The following is a 20696-nucleotide window of genomic DNA, read 5'->3' as shown; positions in this document are numbered from 1 at the left end:
GAGGCCTCTGCCCTCGGATGAGCGACATCCCGCACAGCTCAGTGACACCCCTGTGCCGGCGCCGGGGAGGGCTCCATCATCCAGCACTGCTGCGTGATGCTCTCACACCCCATCCCTAAAGCATCTTACTGGTCCCAGTACCCACAGGACACTGGGCTGGATGGAACCAGTTCATGGTTTCCAGAGCTGCCATCCCTGGAGATGCTGAACTGCGCACCGTGGGATGCCAACACCCGATATCCCGAGGGATTCGGAGCTCCAGCAGCACCCACGGGTCCGAGCAGCCGTGGGGTGCACACGGAGGATTGTCACCCCGACTCCCCGAGCGAGTGGGGCCGTGCTGCTCCCGGCCAGTGCAGCTGCACCGGCCGCCGTCTTGGAAAGATTTCTGAACTCCGCCGGGGCTGGGAGCCGTTCCCAGGAATGCAGGGTGGGAGGAAGCGAGGAGACGGCGGCAAAGGGGCAGGGAGAGCGTTTTGGTGAGGGTGGTGGGGGGACCCTTCGTCTAAACTGGGATGGTGATGCGGGGAGAGGAACCGCCCGCGGTCCTCGGCGGGGCCCAGGCAGGTGTCACGTCCTTGGCGGGTTGTGCTGCAGCCGTTCGGGTGGGGCTCCCTGGGGGGGAACCGCCGCTCCAGGAGCCTCCTGCCTTCCTCAGGCCTCTTCCGCCTTCTCTTAATTGGCTCTAATTTGCATGGGGGGGGCATGTCTGTGCAAGGCAAGAATCCCTCGCCCATGTCAGCAGAGACCCAGGGGCCTGTCAGAGGTGAGCAGATCCCCGATGCTCAAGGCGTGAGGCGGCTCCAGAGAACTTTCCATCAGGCCGGGGAACTTTCCAAAGGTTCCTCCCTGCAGCGGCCCGGCCAGCATCCTCCCCCGGCACAGCGGGGAGGCCACATCCTGGCCCACCGCCCCGCCAGCACTTCCACCGCAGCACCAGCCCCTCGGGAGCAGGAGCAGCTCTCCCCGACTCGCTCCCGGCTGGGCTTTGCCAGCCCGCGACAGACGGCCGAGCAGGAGGGAGGTTGCTCGATGCCCGAGCAGCCTTCGCTGGGGCCAAACTCTCCCTCCACGAGGCCCTTCGGGTGGGCTGAGGCCAGGGACGTTTGGTTTTAGAAGGGGCTGAGGGGGCTGTGAAACACCACCTGGGGAGCCCAGACTGGTGTAGTGAGAAGTTTGTGGGTGTTGGACACCCGGTGTCACCCGGAGGGGGTGGATGCCTGGGAAAGGGCCGATAGGGAGCCCCCGGGGGCCCGCGGTGCCACGCAGTGGGGATAGACATGCGGGCGGAGGAGCTGCACACGCAGGCAGATGCGCAGGCAGATGCACAGGCATGCAGATGTGCAGGCAGATGCGCAGGCAGATGCACAGGCATGCAGATGTGCAGGCAGATGTGCAGGAAGATGCACAGGCATGCAGGTGTGCAGGCAGATGTGCAGGCAGATGTGCAGGCAGATGCACACGCAGGCAGATGTGTGTGCACTCCACCATGCTGGGCTTCAAGACAGGGCTGCAGAAGATGCATCTTTTGCAGCAGAATAATCAAACGGGAACTTTTGCGCCCGTTTCTACAGTGTCCCGAGTCGCCGGGTCCTGCCGCCTCCATCCAACCCACCCACGTCTGCTTTGTCCGTGGGGCCTCGGCTGGGAGACTGAGCCGGCAGCGCTGCGGGACGGGGAGCGGCTCCGCTGTGCCGTTCCGATGCCGCTCGGGGAAGGGGTTTTTCGGGGCCTCATCCAGCCCCCGCATCACCCCCAGCCCGGCTGGGCCCAGTGGCCACCCGGGGTTACCAGCGAAACAGGCTGGGAGTCCTTTAGCCAGGTCCTGGGAGGGATTTGCGTGGAGGACGGTTAACGCAGCAGCTCCCCAGCTTTTACCTCGGAGATCCTGGACCCAAACAACCGCCCGGGAGAGCGGAGCCCGGGCACGGTGTAAGCGCTGACAGACCTCGGCGCGAGACTCCTCAGCGCCGTGACCGCGCCGGGGTGGTTGTTGTGATCCCCGGCTGCAGCAGCAGCGCCCGAAGCCTCAAGGTCTCCGGGAAAAAGCCTCGGGAGACGCAGGCAGCGGGAGGAAGGATTGCGGGTCCCCATCCCGCACGGCTGCTCAAGGATTCACCCAAGGCCACGCTGGGAGAGCTGATTCCCCCCCCCAGTCCCATGTGGGGTGGCCACGAAGAGTGACAGTCCTGGGGAGCCTGGCGTGACCCCCAAAGTCCCTGGGGTGCCTGATCAAGAGAAGAAGCCGGAGCGTGTCAAGGAAACCTCCCCAAACTGCTTGTAGCCAGCTGACATGTCTCATCACTTTGCTGGTTGGGCTGAGGGCTTTTTTAAATATATACATTTTTCAATATTTTTTTTTTAATTCAAAAAAGTAGGATTTATTTCAAAAGTTAAAGCTCCTTTTGGCAGAAAACCCTTTCTTTTTAGCCAAAAGCCCCGCTATAAGCACTCCCAGGACCGCTGGGCCACACTCCAGGTTTGCTCCTCTGTCCTCCCCGGCTGGAGGCTCCGGGCCACCTCCCCAGTCCAAATCGCCTCCCACTTTCCAGCCCCGTTCTCCCCCCACCAGAATGGGCCCTGTAGGACTGGCCAAAACCGGGGGGGGGTGTGGGGGGGGTGTCCCTGTGGTTCCCTGATCCCTGGGGTCTTGGTGGGGTGCTCAGGGGAAGGGTAGGGGCTGCTGTAGGCAACCTGATCCCCAGGGTGTCCGGGACGGGGGGACACCCCGACCCCAGGGTGTCGGTGGGGTGCGCAGGGGCTCCTAAAGGCACCCCAATCCCCAGGGTGTCTGGGGGGGACATACCACCATCACCAGAGTGTCCCGGGGAGGGGGGGGACACCCCGATCCCCAGGGTGTCCCGGAGGGGGGGACGGCACACCCCGGTGCCCAGGGGGACCCGCAGGGCTCAGGGGGTCCCGCGGGTGGGGGTCCGGGCTGGGCTCCCCCTGCCCCAGGATGGGTCCGCAGGGCGGGGGGGAAGGGGCGGGATGCTCAGACCGTGGGACCCCGGGGAGGGGCTGCGGGCGGGGTGCGCCGTGCCCCGGCCCCGCTCCCGGTCCCAGCCCGCCCGGGGGCGGGGCGCGCCCAGCCCGGCGCGGCGGCGGCGGCGGCGGCGGCGGCGGCGGCGGCGGCGGCACCGAGCCCGGCCCGGCCCGTTCCAGCAGCTCCGCGGAGCCGCCGCCGCCGCCACCGGAGCCAGTCCCGGGGCTGCGGCCACGATGGCTTCGCCCCGCCGAGCCGCCGCCGCATGAAGGTGCGCGGGGCCGGGGAGGCGGCGCGGCGGGGCCCGGGAGCCCCGGGAGGAGCCCCGGGAGGAGCCCCGGGAGGAGCCCGGAGCCGTCAGGGCACACGGCGAGCCGGGCTGGAGCCGGGGGCCGGTGCTGCACCCCCCTCCCCGCCGCCTCCCCCCGGCGGCCCCGGGGCTGACGGTAACCGGCTCTCGGTGCTCCTCAAGAAGATGCACTTGTTCCGGAGCTCCAGCTACGAGATCCGGCTGGAGGGCGAGGGGGGCGACCTGCCCCGCATCCAGGGCATCCGCTGGGTGAGTGCGGGCGGGGCGGGGCGGGGGGGACACACACAGCCCGCCCGGGGACCCCGAGAGCCCCCCGGGGGACGGACCCCGCGCCACGGAGCCCCGTTCACCGCCGGCTCTCCCCGCCGCACCCCCCCCCCCAGCATCCCTCCCCGCCGGGGGGCTGCGCTTGGCCGGCCGCAGGGTTTTGGGGGGGACGGGGTTCGCTGACAGAGCCAAGCCGGCCCCCCCCCCCCCGCCCCTTCCCCGGCTTTATCGCTGCCTCCAGCCCCGCTTCCTTGAGCGTGGCTTTGCTGGGCAGGTCTGGGCCCTTCCCAGCTGGGCTGGCAGCGGGTTGTGACCTGTGACCCGGGTCCTGCTCCCCGCCTCGTGTTTGCTGGGCCTGGCGTGCCGGGAGCGAGCTGAAGCGTGCGGGGAGCGAGGCCGGGCGTGCAGGGAGCGTATTCCTGCGACCTCCTGGCCCCGAGCCCTTCTCCAGGCAGAGCTGGCAGCCAGGCGTCGAATAAACCCGGGGCCGTCGGGCGCACGGCGGCCGGGCAGCGCACCCCAACCCCGAGCGTGTGAACGGCAAAGACCTTCCCTGCGGCACACGGGCTTCAAAACGTTCCCTCCCCGCCAGGTCAGGCCGTTTCGAGAGGAGAAGCTTGTCGCTTGGCAGCGGGACGATGCTCAGCATCACGTCCTCCTCCCCCCGGGTCCGTGCTGTCCCCTGACTGGTCTCTTGGGGGTCCCCAGGGTGCAAAAGGCACCTGGTCCCCGTTCTCCGTCTCCCCTCTGTCCCCTTCAGGCTGGGAGATGACTCTGGAGCCTGTTCACCTGCCCAGACTGAGCTTTGTGACTTTCCCCTTTTCTTTTTTTAAAGAAAAAAGTGAAATTCCTTTAAAGGAACAATCCCCCTTTCAGCATTTCTATGCAGTGTGCAAGCTCCTTCACAAATAAGAGAGCTTTCCTCTTTTTTCCTCTTCTTCCTGACTTTTTTTCTCCCCAAAACTTTTAGGAACTAAACGTTGGGAGGTTTTTTCTGAGTGGCAAAAAGCCAGGGAGGTCGGGAAAGCAGCAGGTTGGAGCTAAACTGCCAGGCTGGGGTAAATCTGACCAAATCCGGCAGTGCGGTGGCACGTGCGGTGTGACAGGAGTGTCCCCTCCCCGGGTGGCTCCCCTGGGCATGGGGACAAGGACCGGGGGGTTGAGGGGAGTGGATCTGATCTTTGCAGGGAAAGGGGGTGTTTTCCCTGCTTTTTGCAGGTGCTCCCAGCACGCCCCTTCCTCGGGGCAGCGACGGGAGAGGCGGGTGGCAGGGAACCGTCTGGCCGTGCCTTGGAGCAGAGATATTGTCCCTTGTCCCCGTAAGCCTGCGGCTCCTGGAAACTCCTCCTCGTGTCCTGGCTGCGTCTCAGCCCTCCCAGGGACCTGTTGGCCGGATCCCGGGGCCAGTAAATCCCTTCCCGCTCTGCTCCTTGCCGTGAGGCTCCAGCCCAGGCTCCCTGGCATCAGCGGGACATCGCAGCCCGGCGTCCCCAAGCAGCTCCATCCTTCACCCTTCCCAGGGTACAAGTGCCACCGTGCCAGCTGTCACCGCGTCCCTGGAGGGGACAGAGAGGGTCCCCCAAATCCCCCTCCCTGACGAGGGTCCTGGGGTGGGGGGGAGGCGGCAAGCCCCTGGCTGGCTGCCGTGGCTTTTGAGGCTGCGGATGGGCGAGGACTTTCTCCGGAGCCGTAAAGCCTGAAATAACTCCTGTTGTTTTCCTTGGGATCCCAAACAAAAGCGGCGTGCGAGCGCGGAACGGTCAGTGCCGGCCTTGGCCAGCTGCCCGCCGCTGCCGGATTTCTGGAGACAGGCAGGATCTCAGCGCCCGCGTGTCCCGTAAGCAGGAAGATGGAAAGAGGCGACTCCTTAGGAAGCCGTTTGGAGTCGGCAGCCGCGATGCTGCGACAATTAGGCAGGGGCTGAGGGTGGGGAGGGCATCCTGTGGGTCCGGCCTCGGGAGCTGGGGAGCGAGGCTGCTTCGGGAAGGGGGTTTTGGGGGGCCAGCCGTGAGGTTTTGCGTGGGCTCGCAAGGAGAAAACCTCAGGAGGGAGAAATCGCTCCGAGCGCTCCAGCCTTGGGCGGGAGTTTTGCAAAGTCTCCTTCGGTGTCCTTGGGAGCGCAGGACCGTGACGCGTCCTGGCTCCCTGCCTCAAGGCCAGACCTCGCTTACGGGGTGACAGCGAAGGCTCTTTGGGGACCAGAGCAGCTGGTGTGTGCACCCGAGGGGGTGACACCACCCTCCGGGGCCCACGGGAGGGATCTCCACGCTCTGGCCACAGCCCGGCTCCTATTTGCAAACATTTGCTCTGCAATCGCCGGCGCGTTTCCTGTTCCACGGGGCAGTCACGAGGCTCAGGAAAGTTTGCAGAGTGAGTAAGTCACCGTGTCCCAGCCTCGGTGGCAGCGTGGCTAGGTTGGGAGTATCCCCAGAGACCCGCTGCGCTCCCGGAGCCGCTTGTTTTCCATCTGCTCCCCAAATCTCTCCGAAGCCAGTCGCAAACTGCTGGGGGGCAGGTTGGTGGCTCATCCCGAGCTGTCCGGAGGAGGATGGAGAAGCCCTGAGGGGAGGGAAAGGGGCTGGAGGAAATGAGGGAGCAGCCTGAGCTGGGCAGGGCGCGAGCAGGCAGGGTTTGGGACAGGCAGCACGGGGCACAGCACCCACCTCAGCACCCATCGGGTGTCCCCCCTCCATCACCCTCCCGCCTGGGCCGGGAAGTGCCAGGGCTCTTCCATTTCCCCTCAGCTCCTGGTAGGTGGTTTTTGTCCTTGAATTCATTTGCAAAGGAGGCTTCTGCAGCTAATTATTCCTGCCCTTGGCTTCCTTAATTGAGGCTGACATCTGGACTGTCCCTCTCGCTGAGGTTGTTCAAACCTTCCCAACCAGCCCACAGCCGGCAGATCCGAGGACGATCTGGCCCAGAAGATGCCACGTTTCGAGTTCCCGTCCCCTCCACCACCAGCCCGGAGTGCTGCAGACCTCCTACAGCCAGAAATAAACTGGGGGGACACACCACAAAACCCTCCCCTCCAGGTGAAGACACCCCAAGGAAAGCTGGTCCTCGCCCCGTCTGGGGGTTAATGCTCAAAGTGCATTAACCGCCTTGGCCAGGGCAGCGCGTGGAGAACAGGTCTGACGGGTGCTCTCAGCTTCCCCCAGCCGTGATTTATGCAGCACACGCAGCCGAGATGAAAGAAAGGTTGTTTATTCAGGGCCGTGGCAGCCCGGGAGCCTTCATTCCTCTGGGCAGTGCCCGCATGGGAGCTCGCCCGCCTTTGCACCGGGATTCGGGTGCAGCTGGGGTGGGCAATGGCTCATCCCTTCGTTGCTCAGCTTTTTTCCCCCGGAGCATCCCCTTCCCGAGAGGAAAAACCTGGGAGGAAAATAAGCACAAAGATTAAAAAGCACCTGCTGATGGAGATAAGCGAGGGAGGAGTGGTGCTGGGGAAGCTGAGGACGCCGGCGTGGCCCGGTGGGGATCGGTGTCGCTCGCGGCGGAGCTGAGCCCGGTCCCAGGTTGTGCCGTGGGGGTCGGCAGCTGGACGTGTCCGTGTGCTGCTGCTGGAGACAGTCCCCGGCTGTTCCTGGGGCTGGGAGGCCGGGTCACCCCAGGAGGGACTCCCCGAGCCAGGAAGGGGGATGCTATTTTAGGCACAGTAAACAGCGAAGCCATTAAAGAGCCAGGTTAGAAAACAGCACTGGATCAACTCACCACGTGCAGATTTAAGAGAGTAAATAGTGTAAAAATAGACTAACTAGAGTAAAAAACTCAGCGGGCAGCTGAGGTTTTTCATCCCCAAAGGGTGCGTTTTTCTCCTTCAGGCTAAGAGAGCGCTGAGCTGGCGAACCGGGTGCGCCGTGGATCAGTCAGGTTTCCTCTTTTGCTCTCGTCCTCCTGACACCCATCCCACTATTTGCATTTTTTACAGCTGTCGAGGCCCGAGTTCACATTTCCAGCCATGCCACGGGCTCCTGCTGGAGCTCAGAGCCTTTGACCACGAGCGAGGGAAATTTGTGCTTGTTTCCTTCTGACAGGCCTTATTTCAAGCATGACTCTGTTGAATTTTACCCACTGCTGCTTCCCCATACCCAGCACGTGCCCGGTGACTTTCTGCCTCGCTGATCGGTCGTTTCCAAGATCTTCCCTAAAACCCTTTGGAAAAACAGCTTCGTATTCACCAGCTCTTCGGTACCCAGGGAAGCGCGAGGTTACGCTTCACCTGTAGAAACGTGGCTCCTTTGCTGCCGTTCTCCTCTGGGCACCAGGGACCTCAGGTCCCGGTGGTTTGTTACAGCTGATTTGTCAGGATTTATTGCATTAATTTTTCTGGCCGTGCTGTGATTTGTGACCCCGACACGTTGCCTGCAGGGAAGGGTTTGGGCCCGTGCTGCCCTCATCCTCTGCAACAGCTCTTGCTGCCCATCCTCTGCCGTGGGTCCTGTCCTTGGTGTCCTCTGCAAGCTGATCCTCCCGCTCTCCAAGTCTTTTTTTTGGGGGGGCTGTTCCTGTAACCTGCCAGAGTTTGGGATCTTTTCTGTCCTCTTTGTTTAGACCCAGCTTCAAATCTAGAGGAAACCCCCCCCTTGGGCTTTGGACGCGTCTCCCTCCCCTGAGGCTTCCCCAGGTCTTTCTGAAGTCCTTCTCCTCCAGTGGCAAGCTCCGTGTCTCAGATGTGATGTCTTTGATCCCCGTTTGCAAAGATTTTACTTTTAACTTCTTTCTTTCATCTCCCAGCTCCCTCATTTGAATGCACTTCCCTTGCTGAAGCTAAACATAACCGCGGGGGGTTTCTGGGGGTTCGGTCCCCCGCACGCGTCTGTTTTCAGCGAGGATGGGGCAGAGGAGAGGCTTTGCCCTGGTTGTAGGCGATCGGTGCTGGTGAGAGTGCGGGGGTGCTCGCTCCTCTCCTGCTGCCGAGCACATGAAGCTGAACTGTGCCTTGGGGGAGACAGGAACCCTCCTGGGGTGTGCGGGGTGAAGGGGGGCACACCAGAGCCCCCACAGCCACCAACCCCCTTCTTTTTGGTTTTCCAGACCCCACTTTTGGACACTGAATCCACCCTGGACTATGGACACAGCCTTACCCAGGTGGGTGGGCCGGGAAAACCCACAGGGATGTGGGTTTGGGGAGGTGGGAGATGGAGAAACGTCCCTTCAAGGAGGGGTGGGGGGCCAGAGCACCCCCATGCCCTGGGGTCCTTGGCTCAGCTCTGGGTTGGTCGCTCCCTTGGGGTCGGCTGTTCCTGGGGGTGGGTGACGGAGATCCCGGGGTGTTGGGGTGGGCGTGCAGGTGTATCCCACCTCGGCAGGGTGTTGGGGGCACGGGTGACCGCGTCAGCACAGTCCGGGTCCACGACCACTTCCCCTGCAAACCATAAAATCCCCTCCCACCCCCAGGCCTCCTCGGAGAAGATCTGGCGAGCTGGGAAACTCCTTTTCATCCACCTCACCAGCACCCGCCCTGGTCTCATCCGGGACCACAAACATCACCTGCGGCACCACAGGTGGGACAGCCGGGACCCCCACAATGCCGGGGAACACCGGCTGAGACGCCGGCAGCCCCCCAAGGAGGGCAGGAATTCTCCTGCCCATCCCAGGCAAGGGTCTGCCCGGGGTGCTGTGCGCCGCAGCCCCATTTTGGGGAGGATTCTCACACCTTCTCCCCTCCCAGGCAGTGCTGCTCCGGGAAGGAGCTGGTGGACTGGCTGCTGAGCGCCGGGCTGGCCGTGCAGACGCGCAGCCAGGCCGTTGGCATCTGCCAGGTGCTGGTGGATGGAGGGGTCCTGACACACGGTGAGGGCGGGCGCCGGCAGCCCCCTGCGCGGTGCTGGGGTCTCGCAAGGGGAGATTGGGTGCACTGGGGGCTGCTGGGGTCTCCCGTGGGTGCACGTGGCACCCCAGGGGTCTCCCATGGGTGCCCAGCCAAGCTGACGTGTGCTCTCCCCCCGCAGTGAAGCAGGAGTGGCATTTCCAGGACAAGGACACCCAGTTTTACCGCTTTGCTGAGCTGGAGCTGAGCCCCGAGCCCGGTGCTGGGCTCCGGGATGCAGAGGAGCTGCTGGAGGCAGTGGCCTTCCTGGCCCAGCTGGGTCCCGACGCGCTGCTCACCATGGCCCTGCGCAAGCCGTGAGTGGCCGGGGGCTCCCCAGGGGGCGGCGAGGGGACGTGGGGCTCATTTTGACCCTGCTCCAGGGGGCTGGGGGGTACCAGGGGGGCTGCTGTGAATGGGGTGACCCGAGCATCCCTTCCACGGCTCTCAGAGCTGGGGGGAGAAAGAGGCTGCCTGACTGGGGAAGTTGTGCCTGGAAAAGGGTGTCTGCACCCCAAGATGGGGTGGGGAGAGGGAGCACAGGCAGCTGCTCACCCCCTGCTCCCCTCCCAGGCCTGCCCAGCGCACAGAGGACGAGCTGGAACTCATATTTGAGGAGCTCCTCCACATCAAAGCCGTGGCTCATCTCTCCAACTCGGTGAGCGCGGCGGCCATGCGCCTGCTTCCCCCACGGCGTGTGTGTGCGTGTCCCCCAACCTTCTCCTGGTCCCCAAATCCTCCTCCATCGCGTCGCTGCCTGTCTGGGTATTTTCTCCTGGCCCTCTCCGAGTATCCCTGGGCCCTGTTCCCACCCTCTCCCCCGTGCCCACGTGTGTGTCCCCCATCGCTCTGCTCGGGGCTGGGGTGACCCTGATGGCAGGTCCCTCTCGGTGCAGGTGAAGCGGGAGCTGGCATCCGTGCTGATGTTCGAGTCGCACCAGCGAGCAGGCACCGTGCGTGAGTATCATGTGCCCCGGGAGCCACGCAGGGCCAGCTGGTCCTCCAGAAAAAAGTCCCCACCCTGGCGGGGGACAGCGGGAGCCTTTGCCATCGGTGTGGATGCTCCTGGTGTCTCCTCATGGACTGGGGACGGAGGGGGGCGGAGCACTCGCTGTCTTGTCCCGGGGTGGCAGCTTGGGATGGGGGGACTGAAGAGGGATGCTGGGGGCTCCCCCTCTTTGTCTGCTGGATGCTGCCGTTTCCCCTGCAGTGTTCAGCCAAGGAGATAAAGGCACGTCCTGGTACATCGTCTGGAAGGGCTCGGTGAACGTGGTCACCCACGGCAAGGTGGGCACGTCCCTGCGGCAGTGGGGCTCTCCAGACACCCCACATCACCCTCTCCTGTTGGGGATGAAGGCTGCCACCCTGTCCCTCACCCTCTGCGACCCCTTTCCAGGGCTTGGTGGCCACCCTGCACGAGGGGGATGACTTTGGGCAGCTGGCGCTGGTGAACGACGCACCCCGGGCGGCCACCATCATCCTGCGCGAGGACAACTGCCACTTCCTCCGCGTGGACAAGCAGGACTTCAACCACATCCTCAAGGTGGGCCGGGGGCTGGCCGCAGTGTGCCCAGCAGTGTGCCCAGGGGGCCAAGGAGGGCAACGGCATCCTGGCTCGTATCAGTGCTAGTGTGGCCAGCAGGGACAGGGAAGGGATCTAAGCCCTGGGCTCGGCACTGGGGAGGCCGCCCCTCGCTGAGGGGGTTCAGTTCTGGGCCCCTCACCCCAAAAAGGCCATTGAATGACTCGAGCGTGGCCAGAGAAGGGCAACGGAGCTGGGGCAGGGTCTGGAGCACAGGTCTGCTGGGGAGCGGCTGGGGGAACTGGGGGGGTTCAGTCTGGAGCAGAGGAGGCTGAGGGGAGACCTCCTGGCCCTCGGCAACTCCCTGCCAGGAGGGGGCAGAGAGGGGGGATGAGTCTCTGGAGCCAAGGCCCCAGCGCCAGGCCCCGAGGGAATGGCCTCAAGCTGCCCAGGGCAGGGTCAGGCTGGCTCTGAGGAAGGATTTCTGTGCAGAAGGGGCTGTTGGGCGTTGGAATGGGCTGCCCAGGGCAGGGGGGAGTCCCCGGGATCCCTGGGGGGGTTGAAGAGTCGGGCTGAGCCAGCGCTGAGGGATCTGGGGCAGTTGGGGGGGGTCTGGGGGAGGCTCATGGTCGGGCTGGAGGAGCCTCAAGGGCTTTTCCAACCTCGATGATTCTGGGATTTTGTGATTCTGGGGTTCGGGGGGGGCTGACTCCGAGCTGGGACACACCCTGCACCCTCCATGGTGTTTGCAGGGGGAGGACACTTCTCTACAGGTTTTGGGGTGCCACCAGCCCGCCAGGCATTACCAGAGTGATCCGAGCCGGGCTGATGGCTGGTTTCTCTCTCTAGGATGTGGAGGCCAACACCATGCGCCTGAAGGAGCACGGGAAGGTGGTGCTCGTTCTGCAGAAGAACCTGCAGGGTGGCAGCAGCCAGCCGGCCACGGCGCGGAGCAGCAGGTGACAGCAGCCTGTCCCCAGCCCTCCTGGCAGCCACGCCGCAGCGCTGCCACTGACGCTGCCTGTCCCTCTGCCTCCTCTGCTGCTCTCTGGCTTCCCTCGGAGGAGTCTGCTGGGAGGACCGTGTCCCCAGAGCAGGGGCAACAGGGATGCCAGGCAATGCTGACCAGCTGTTGAGTGGCCCAGTGGCCTGCCGTGGTGGCCCTGCCCACAGCTGGGGTGCCGCATCCTTCCCTGATGTGCCCGATGCTCTGCCCACCAGGTACTTCGTGATGGCTGGGACGCCGGAGAAGATCCTCGAGCATCTGCTGGAGTTCATGAGGCTCGATGCCACGCTCTACGACCCCGTGGGTAGGTTTGGGGGGGTGTCCCCCCCGGCTCTAGGGAACCAGAGCCACCTTGAGATGGGCAGGGGGCTGGGGACAGGGGGCTGGTGGGGGGACCAGCACCGAACAGGCTGCCTTATTCCCGCTGTTCAACCCCAAAAGCTGCTCTTCTCACCCTAAAATCCCCCAAGCGGGGCCGGGAGAGGGAGGCAGGTCCAGGGCTGGGAGCGTCTCCTCTCCCACATCCCTCCATCTCCCTCTGCCTTCGGAGAGGAGCAAAACCGGGCGAGACAGGAACCAGGAGATGTCCCCAGCGGGTAAAAAATCAGAGCTGCCAGGCTGGCGTCATCAGCGGCTGCCATGGAGTTTGCTCCCCGCCTGCACTTTTAATACAACCCTTTAATTTTCTTTCATCCCCCAAAGCCCGAAGCCTTGCCAGCCCTTTCCGGGGTGTTTAGGAGCAAAACACGACGTGTGATGAGCTGAGGTCACTGCGGTGGAGGAGGCCACAGGCCAACCCCACTCAGGGCGTGGGTGACCCTTTCCCGCTGCCTGGCTGTGACCACCGTGTCCCCAACCCGCTGGACACCGTGAAGGGTGAATGATGGTGGCCGGGTCTCTTCCAGATACGCTGCTGGGGGATTTCCTGCTGACTTACACCGTGTTCATGCCGACCTCGCAGCTCTGCAGAGCTCTGCTGCACCAATATCCTTCCGCGGCCAGAGTTGGGGGCGGGGGGATATGGGCTACCTCCTCCACCAGGGACCAGTAGGCTCAGCTGGGTCCCCATCACCCCAGTGGGACCCCAGGGGTTGGCAGGGGGAGCCCTGAACCCCCCAGGCTCTTGGGCACAGAGCACATCTCCATCTCCCATCCTGTCCTGGGTGTGTAACGGGGATCCCTACGTGCTCCCCACCACTCATGCTGGTGCCCTTGACTGGTCCCAGTTTCCGCGCGGAGCCGCTGGAGGGTTCGGAGCAGGAAAAGGCCACCTACTCCCTGCACAAGCGCCGGAAAATCCTGCGGCTGGTGAGCCAGTGGGTGCTGCTCTACGGGCGGCTGCTGCAGGGCGACCGCAGCACCACGGCCCTGCTGCAGGTACCGGGGGCAGGACGGGGTGCAGAGGCGGGGGGGGATGTCCCCAGAGGGATCTGGCTGAGTGCTGGGCACCTTCTTTCCCCAGAACCTCGCAGACCTGGCGAGCCGGGACCCGCGCTTGGGCGGCCTGGGCCAGGAGCAAGCACAGGACCGCCGGCGGCCCCGAGCGTGAGTCCCCCCGGGGAAGGAGGGGTGTCCCCAGGCGAAACAGAGCCTGGCTCTGTCCCCAAGTGCCACTTCTGATGCCCGCTTCCCCGCATCCTGCACCCCTCCTGTGCGCTTTTCACGGGGCTGAGCTTTCAGCCAGCAAAGCAACGATTGCTGAGAGTGGGGGGATGCCAACAGCTCTCGGGCCACCTTGTCCCCAGCCACGGGGAGGGTGTCGGACACGCTGGGTCTCCCTGGTTCCCCGGGTGCTCAGGGGGCTCGGTGGTGGCCTGTATCCTGGGAGTGTGGTTCTGTCTCTGGCACAGAGGGGGTTGCGGGGTTCTAACACCCCGTTTATCCTCTCTCTGCAGGCTGGAAAATGGAGATGGCAGCGTTTCTCCCCAGCCCAAGGTAGGGGTGGCCCTGAGGGGTGGCAGGGCTGGGGGAGGTGGAGACTTGGGGCACCTCGGCCCTCTGGGGACCCCCGGCAGGAGGGGTGGCTGGTGGGGTGGCATCCTCCCCGCTCTCTCCCACCTTGGCCGCAGGCTCAGAGCTCAGGGAACTGGCTCACAAGCCAAGAGGAGGCGATTCTGAGCAGCAGCTGTGCCTTAAGAGCCCAGGACAAAGGTACGGCTACACATGGTGGGGACTGTCCCCTTCCCGGCAGCTGGGACACTAAAAATCTCTGTTATCCCCCCACCCCCCCGGTAGTGCCCTACGAGATTTACAGACCGGACCACTCGTGCCTGATCACGGTGCTGCCTGTCAACGCCTCGGTGCGGGACGTCCTGCGGTCCCTCGCCCCCCGGCTCGGCCGGGACGGGGAGCACGTCCTGGTGAAGGTGAATTCGGCCGGAGGTGAGTGGGCTCTCCTGGGGATGCCACCATGCCACGGTGGCAACTGCCCTGTTCCCAGCCAGGATCGGGCCCCTTCTCTGTCCCCAACCGTCCCCTCTCTCCCAGATAAAGTGGGGCTGCAGCTGGATGCCGTGGGGGTGTTCACGGCGCTGGGGCTCAACGAGAGGCTCTTCGCCGTGCGCATGGAGGAGCTGGGCAGCCTGGTGAGCGCAGGGCGGGGGGGTCCTGGGGATGGGCAGCACCAGGCTGATGCCCCCCACAAGCGGGATTTGGGGCTGTGGTGCCTCCATAGCAGCTTGGGGTTGGGGGTGTCCGTCCCTCCCTGCTCCTCTCCTCTGGGGAAGGGGCTGGTGTTGCCTCCCCGCTGCGGTGGCTAACGGCAGGAGGGGTTGGGCGTCCTCTCCTGTGCACAGACCCCCCACCCCGAGCAGCTGGGCCCCCACATTGGCTCCTCAGAGACCCTGGACCTCATCAGCTCCAAGGACCTGGCCAGCCACCTCACAGACTACGACTGGAACCTCTTCAAGAGCATCCACCAGGTAGGGCCAGTACCCGGACTGTGGCAGGAGCCACCTCCAGGGTGGCTTTCGGGACACCCCTCAGCCACAGCGTTGGGCTTTGCAGGTGGAAATGATCCACTACATCGTCGGGCCGCAGAAGTTTCACGACGTGACCACGGCCAACCTGGAGCGGGTCATGCGGCGCTTCAACGAGCTGCAGTACTGGGTGGCCACGGAGCTGTGCCTCTGCCCCGAGGTGGGCCGGCGAGCCCAGCTCCTCCGCAAGTTCATCAAGCTGGCCGCGCAGTGAGTGCCTCCCTGCCCGCATCCCTGCGAGGATGAGGATGGAGCCGGCCGTGGCCTCCTCGCCTGACTCTGTCCCCGCCTGCAGCCTCAAGGAGCAGAAGAACCTGAATTCCTTCTTCGCGGTGATGTTTGGTGTGAGCAACACGGCCGTCAGCCGCCTGGCCAAGACCTGGGAGGTAACAGCCTTCGGGGTGCTGCCAGCCCGGGGAGGTCCCCTGAGGTCTGCGGGGATGGAGCTGGGTGCTCTGCCTTGAGCAAGGGTGACCTGGCTGCTGGGTCCAGGCAGACCCTGCACCCACGAGCCCTCAGCAAGGGGGCTGCCAAGGGCAGGGAGTGCGTTTCCCACTGGGTGGGGGGACTGGGATCAGCCCCTGGGTTCGGTGAGACCCAGCCAGGGGCCAAAACCCCCCTGTCCCAGAGTGGCAACGGGCTCCGAGCCTGTTGCTCACAAGCACCTGGAGCAGGAGGTGTCACAGAGCCCCTAGAGGTGCAAACAGGGTGGGGGGAGAGCTGGGGGGTCTCTGAGGGTGGGAGATCTGGGGGGTTCCTGGAGTGGGAGAGCTGGGGCAGAGAGCTGAGGGGTCTCTGGGAGTGGGAGAGCCAGGGGGTGAGCTGGGGGGGCTCTCGGGGTGGGAGAACCAGGGGGAAGAGCTGAGGGGTCTCTGGGAGCGGGAGAGCCGGGGGCCCAGCACCAGTGGCCCTCCCCATGCGCAGAGGCTGCCCCACAAGATCCGGAAGCTGCACGCGGCGCTGGAGCGGATGCTGGTGAGCGCAGCCCCTTCCCGCCCTGTATCCCCCCTCCCGGCGGGGTTTGTCTCTGCTTCCTGAAAGCTTCAAGGTCCCCTGCCCCCGTGGTGGGCAGCAGCCAGGGCTGGGTCCCCGCCTGCCCCGCGCTGAGGTCCCGCTCCGTCCCCAGGACCCGTCGTGGAACCACAGGGTCTATCGCCTGGCCGTGGCCAAGCTGAGCCCCCCCATCATCCCCTTCGTGCCCCTCCTCCTCAAAGGTGGGTACCTCGGCTTGGGAGCTGCAGGGCCTTGGGAATGGGTTGGGCGGGGGTGGCGGGGACCCCTTTGGCCACATCCAGCCCTCCCCGGGGACCAGGGAGCCAAATCTGATCCCTAAATCTGTCCCCCCACCCCTCCCCAGACATGACGTTCATCCACGAGGGCAACCGCACGCTGGCCGAGAACCTCATCAACTTTGAGAAGATGGTGAGTGGGGCGGGTTGGCTCCCCGTGGACCCCCACCTTGGGGGGGACCCACTGTCCCCCCCCGTCCCCTGGGATGCACATCCCGAGCATCTCCGTGGCATTAGCGCAGCCGGGACCCCCGGCCGTCCCCGCGCGGGGGGCACGGGGTAGCCGCAGCCGCCACTGAAGCCGGAGGGGACTGTGTTTTACCAGCCTGGGAGCAAAGTGGGGCCAGGTGACAGCAAGTGACCTTTGTGCATTGCCCACAGCACATGATGGCAAAGACCGTGCGTGTCCTGCAGCGCTGCCGGGGCCACGCGCATGGTGAGTGCTCCCGGGTGGGGGCAAGGACAGGGCCGGGCACCGGCGCTCCTCTGGGGACAGGGGCTGAGCTCCTGCTCTCTGTCCTCGCCCAGCTCCACTCTCCCCGCTGCGAAATCGCTCCCCGCACCGGCCGGAGGACCCCAAAGCTGTCAGGATCTCCACGTGTATGTCTGGGGTTCACCCACCTGCCCCCCCATCCCTGTGCTGGGAGGCCCCCACCCCTCGGAGCTACGTGGGGCCAGCCCAGGAGAGCTTGCACCCACTGTCCTTGGGCATGGGGGTCCCACAGGGGCATCCTGAAGGCATCAGCCTGGCTTCAGGGGGGTGGAAGTGTGTCCAGGGAGGTGATGGAGGGGATCCATGAGCTCAGGGAGGGGTAATGGAGGGATCTGTGACCTGTGGGAGAGGTGGTGGGGGGATCCATGAGCCCAGAGAGAGGTGGTGGGGGGATCCATGAGCCCAGGGAGAGGTGGTGGGGGGATCCATGAGCTGAGGGAGAGGTGGTGGGGGGATCCATGAGCCCAGGGAGAGGTGGTGGGGGGATCCATGAGCTGAGGGAGAGGTGGTGGGGGGATCCATGAGCTGAGGGAGAGGTGGTGGGGGGATCCATGAGCCCAGGGAGAGGTGGTGGGGGGATCCATGAGCCCAGGGAGAGGTGGTGGGGGGATCCATGAGCTGTGGGGGGTGATGGAGGGGATCTGTGAGCCCAGGGAAAGGTGATGGAGGAGACTGTGAGCTGAGGGAGGTGATGGAGGGATCCATCAGCCAAAGCAGCAGCAGCAGAAGCGGATCAGTGAGTCTGACAAGAGACAGGGAAGGGGGATCCTTGGACGAGCCCGCAGCGATGGAGAGGGTTGGCAAGCAGAGCCGGAGGCGATGGAGGGGGATCAGTGAGCCCAGCCCTGACCCCGGCTCTCCCCCGCAGGCTCGGAGCAGTCCCTGAGCGTGCGGAGCCCCGTCTCCACCTGGGCCTACCTGCAGCACCTGAAAGCCATCGACAGTCAGAAGGAGCTGCTGCGGCTCTCCCGGGACCTCGAGTCCTGACCGGGACGGAGGGGCCGGAGCGGGCCCGGAGCGGGGATGCGGCAGCCTGTCTGCTGGCAGCGGGGGCAGCCCCGTGGCTCCGCTCCCGGTAACACCGGGCATGGGGCTGTGCTGGAGCCGGCCCAGAGCAGCCTCTGCTCAGCCACGCCGCTGGCACCGGGCCGGCACCACCGGGCAGCCGGGAGCCCCCGGGGGCTGTGGGCAGGCGAGGGCCACGGACAGCGGAGTGAGCAATAGAGGTATTTTTGTATGCGAGGCTGCACTCCCCTTTCTTCTCCCTGCAGCAGCCTGGATTCACTCCCTGCACCAGCCCGTGGGGGAAGGAGCCCTGGGTGCCCCCCAGTGCTGCCCACCCTGGAGGTGCTGGGCTGGAAGACACCCCTTCCTCCTGGAGGGACTCAAGCCAGAGCGGGGAGCACCACGCCTGTCTCCATCGGGGTGCAGGCACCCAGGCTGAGCTCAGGGTCCGGCTCATGCTGCGGTGCTGCCCCGTGGATCCCGGGGGCAGCCCCAGATCCCGTGTGTCGCATGGGAGGTGCTGGCTGCATCCCCTGTCCCAGCCTCTGGGAGCTGCACGACCCCAGCAGCCACAGGAAAAGTATTTGAATCCCCCCCCAGGACTGTTGGGGCTTAAACCAAGCCGTGCTGCCCAACCTTGGGCTAATCGCAGCCTTCTCCGTGCCTCGGTTTCCCCACATGGGTCGGGGCAGGACTAGCCACGTACAGCCGTGGCACAGGGGCAGGACATCAGCCCTCACGGGAGGAAGCTGTGGTGGCCTCGTGATGGGGACTGTGACCTGCTCTGGCCGTTCCCAACCCGTGACCGGTTGCTGCTGGGCCGTGTCTGGGGCTTTGAGGGAGCTGTTTGATGGAGGCAAAGCTGAGGGACCGCAGGAGTGGGGACCCCCATCCCCTCCCCCTGAGCATCTCTGTGTGCACACAGAGCACTTTTAGCAAGAACCTTCCCAACGCTCTGAGCAGGCCTGGATGAAGCTATGGGGTTCGGGGGAGACGACACGCTCGCAGGGGACCCGCGGAGGTCTGTGCCCCAGCCAGGACTCCGTGGAGCCACAAAGCAGAGCCACAAGCCAAAACCCCCCACATCCTTGCCCCAAGTACGGCTGGGCTCCAGGGGACCAGAGCACTGCTGCAGTAATTGCTCTTTTCAGTCTCGCTGCGGAGATGAACGGGTTGCTTCAAATAAAAGTCCCCATCACCCCTAAATAATGTTTCGAGCCATTCAGCCAGCTGTGAGATGGGATGGGGGTTCTCTGCAGCTCCCAGCACCACGTCCACCCCAGGACCCGCCCGTGCAAAGCTCGGCTTTGCGGTTCTCTGCAGGGTGGCGGGTGGCCGTGCCCCGTGGGGACCGGGTTTTGATACCTGGCATCTCCCAGGTTTCTAACTCCAGCCCCTTGCACGGTCCCAGCAGCACGTGTGTCCAGGCACAGCACGTGTGTCCAGGCACGCCCGGGCAAAGCAGAGCAGCGATTCCTTGGCATCTGGACCCAAATCAGGCAGCTGGGACCTCCTGTAGTCCTGACCTTTCCCACGATGGCTGCCCTGAAGGAGTGGAGGAGCCTTGACATGAGAGTTCAAGTGTGGGGAAAGAAGGGTTAAACTAAAGGGGAGGTTTGGACGGGACATGAGGGAAAAATGTTTCACCAAAAGAGTGGTCAGAGAGGGGAAGAGGCTGCCCAGGGAGGGGGGAGTCCCCATCCCTGGGGGGGTTTAAGGGCGGTTGGGATGAGCTGTGGGGGGATGTGGGGTAGGGGAGAACTTTGTAGAGTCGGGCTGAGGGTTGGACTCGATGATCCCGAGGGGCTTTTCCAACCCGAATGATTCTGTGACTCCGTGAACCAGGGTTGCACATTTTCCAGATGTTTCTGGGCCTGCGCATTCCCCCCAGGCCACAGGCTGGATGTGTCTTGGGGCTTTCCCTTCCTTGGCTGCAGGCGGGATGCTGGCCCGGTCGGCTGGTTTGGCTGGAGAAATCTCCACTCGAGGGGAAAACTTGTCCCTTGTCTGGTTTTCCTGGTGCAGGCTGTGAAGAGCATCCCGTTGGGGAGCTCACCACCGCAGGCCCCAGGCCTGCACCCTCCACGAGCTGCTTTCCCTCAGAGCCCGAGCGTGAAGGTCCAGCCCCACCAGAAATTCCCAAGGAGCCACAGAAGCCCCGTGATGTCCCGAGGATGAGGGAAAACCTGAAGAAATATTCTGGAAAAGGACAATGAGTCCGGAGGGGTGGTGGAGAGGAGGATGGCGATGAAGCTTGGGGTGGGGCAGTCCAGGAAACGCTGGACTGTGCAAAAACACGGCTGGAGAGCTGCCTCCTCGAGCAAGGCGCTGGGTGGGTGAGGGTGCGATGCACGGGGAGAGACCTAACGGCACCGTTGGGCACCGGAGCGAGCGTGGCTGCCCGGACTCCCGGCTTCCTCTCCCGCATCCCAGGGTTGGCTCTGCGGGCTCAGCACCGGGGCAGTGCCCACCCTCTCCTCTCCTCTCCTCTCCTCTCCTCTCCTCTCCTCTCCTCTCCTCTCCTCTCCTCTCCTCTCCTCTCCTCTCCGACAGATCCAGCCCCAGGGCACTTGACTCACCACCCTCCCACAACACCCCTCATGGGCGAGGGGAGGAAATGACTGAGGGGTGAGAAAGAAGCCAAACCCGGTCCTTATTACACCGAACGCGGCTCTCCTGGGCCAGCTAATGCACCCCGGGGAATTAAGGTTGTTGCAACGCTGCTGTGTCGGCAGGATGAATTGCAGGCAGGTGCTGCCTGTGCCGCTGATGGAGGTTAGAAATTGTGCTGTCTGGAGGTCAATTGTCACCTGCCGAGGTGGAGGTGCCCAGGGAGTGACCCCCTCCTTGGCTGGGAAGAGATGGGGAGATGAGGGGAAGAGCTGAACGTCTCCAACATCCTCCAGCAGCAAAACGGGTTGAGGAGATTCCTTCCCGCTCGCCCCAGTTCTGCTCTCCAGACCAGAACGGGAGAACAGCAGGATTTAAACCCACCTCCAGGATGGTGAGTTAGGTCTGGATTATTCTCCTG

General features: G+C 64.4%; 1 protein-coding gene across 2 annotated transcripts; it reads left to right on the top strand.

The window, feature by feature from the left end:
• The first annotated feature begins 3141 nt into the window (after positions 1–3141).
• RAPGEF3 (Rap guanine nucleotide exchange factor 3) lies at positions 3142–17902 on the top strand. Of its 2 annotated transcripts, XM_074929453.1 has the most exons (27): positions 3142–3545; positions 8598–8651; positions 8961–9067; positions 9235–9356; positions 9515–9689; positions 9946–10030; positions 10269–10329; positions 10583–10659; positions 10769–10915; positions 11744–11853; positions 12116–12204; positions 12806–12884; positions 13127–13277; positions 13363–13445; positions 13796–13835; positions 13970–14051; positions 14136–14282; positions 14388–14485; positions 14696–14821; positions 14907–15088; positions 15174–15264; positions 15803–15853; positions 16005–16092; positions 16236–16300; positions 16549–16603; positions 16696–16767; positions 17529–17902. In XM_074929453.1, exons 1-27 carry the CDS (start codon positions 3252–3254, stop codon positions 17645–17647), a joined length of 2850 nt encoding a protein of 949 aa, XP_074785554.1. In that variant the 5' UTR covers positions 3142–3251; the 3' UTR covers positions 17648–17902. The 2 variants fall into 2 exon arrangements, 1 of the variants encoding a protein (XP_074785554.1); XR_012635326.1 differs by lacking the exon at positions 17529–17902 and having other exon boundaries at positions 16493–16603; positions 16696–16713.
• The last annotated feature ends 2794 nt before the right edge of the window (positions 17903–20696 follow it).

The sequence above is a fragment of the Athene noctua genome, chromosome 30 (genome assembly GCF_965140245.1).
Source record: "Athene noctua chromosome 30, bAthNoc1.hap1.1, whole genome shotgun sequence".
Lineage (NCBI taxonomy): Eukaryota > Metazoa > Chordata > Aves > Strigiformes > Strigidae > Athene > Athene noctua.
This window is presented reverse-complemented; position numbering and strand designations above follow the sequence as displayed.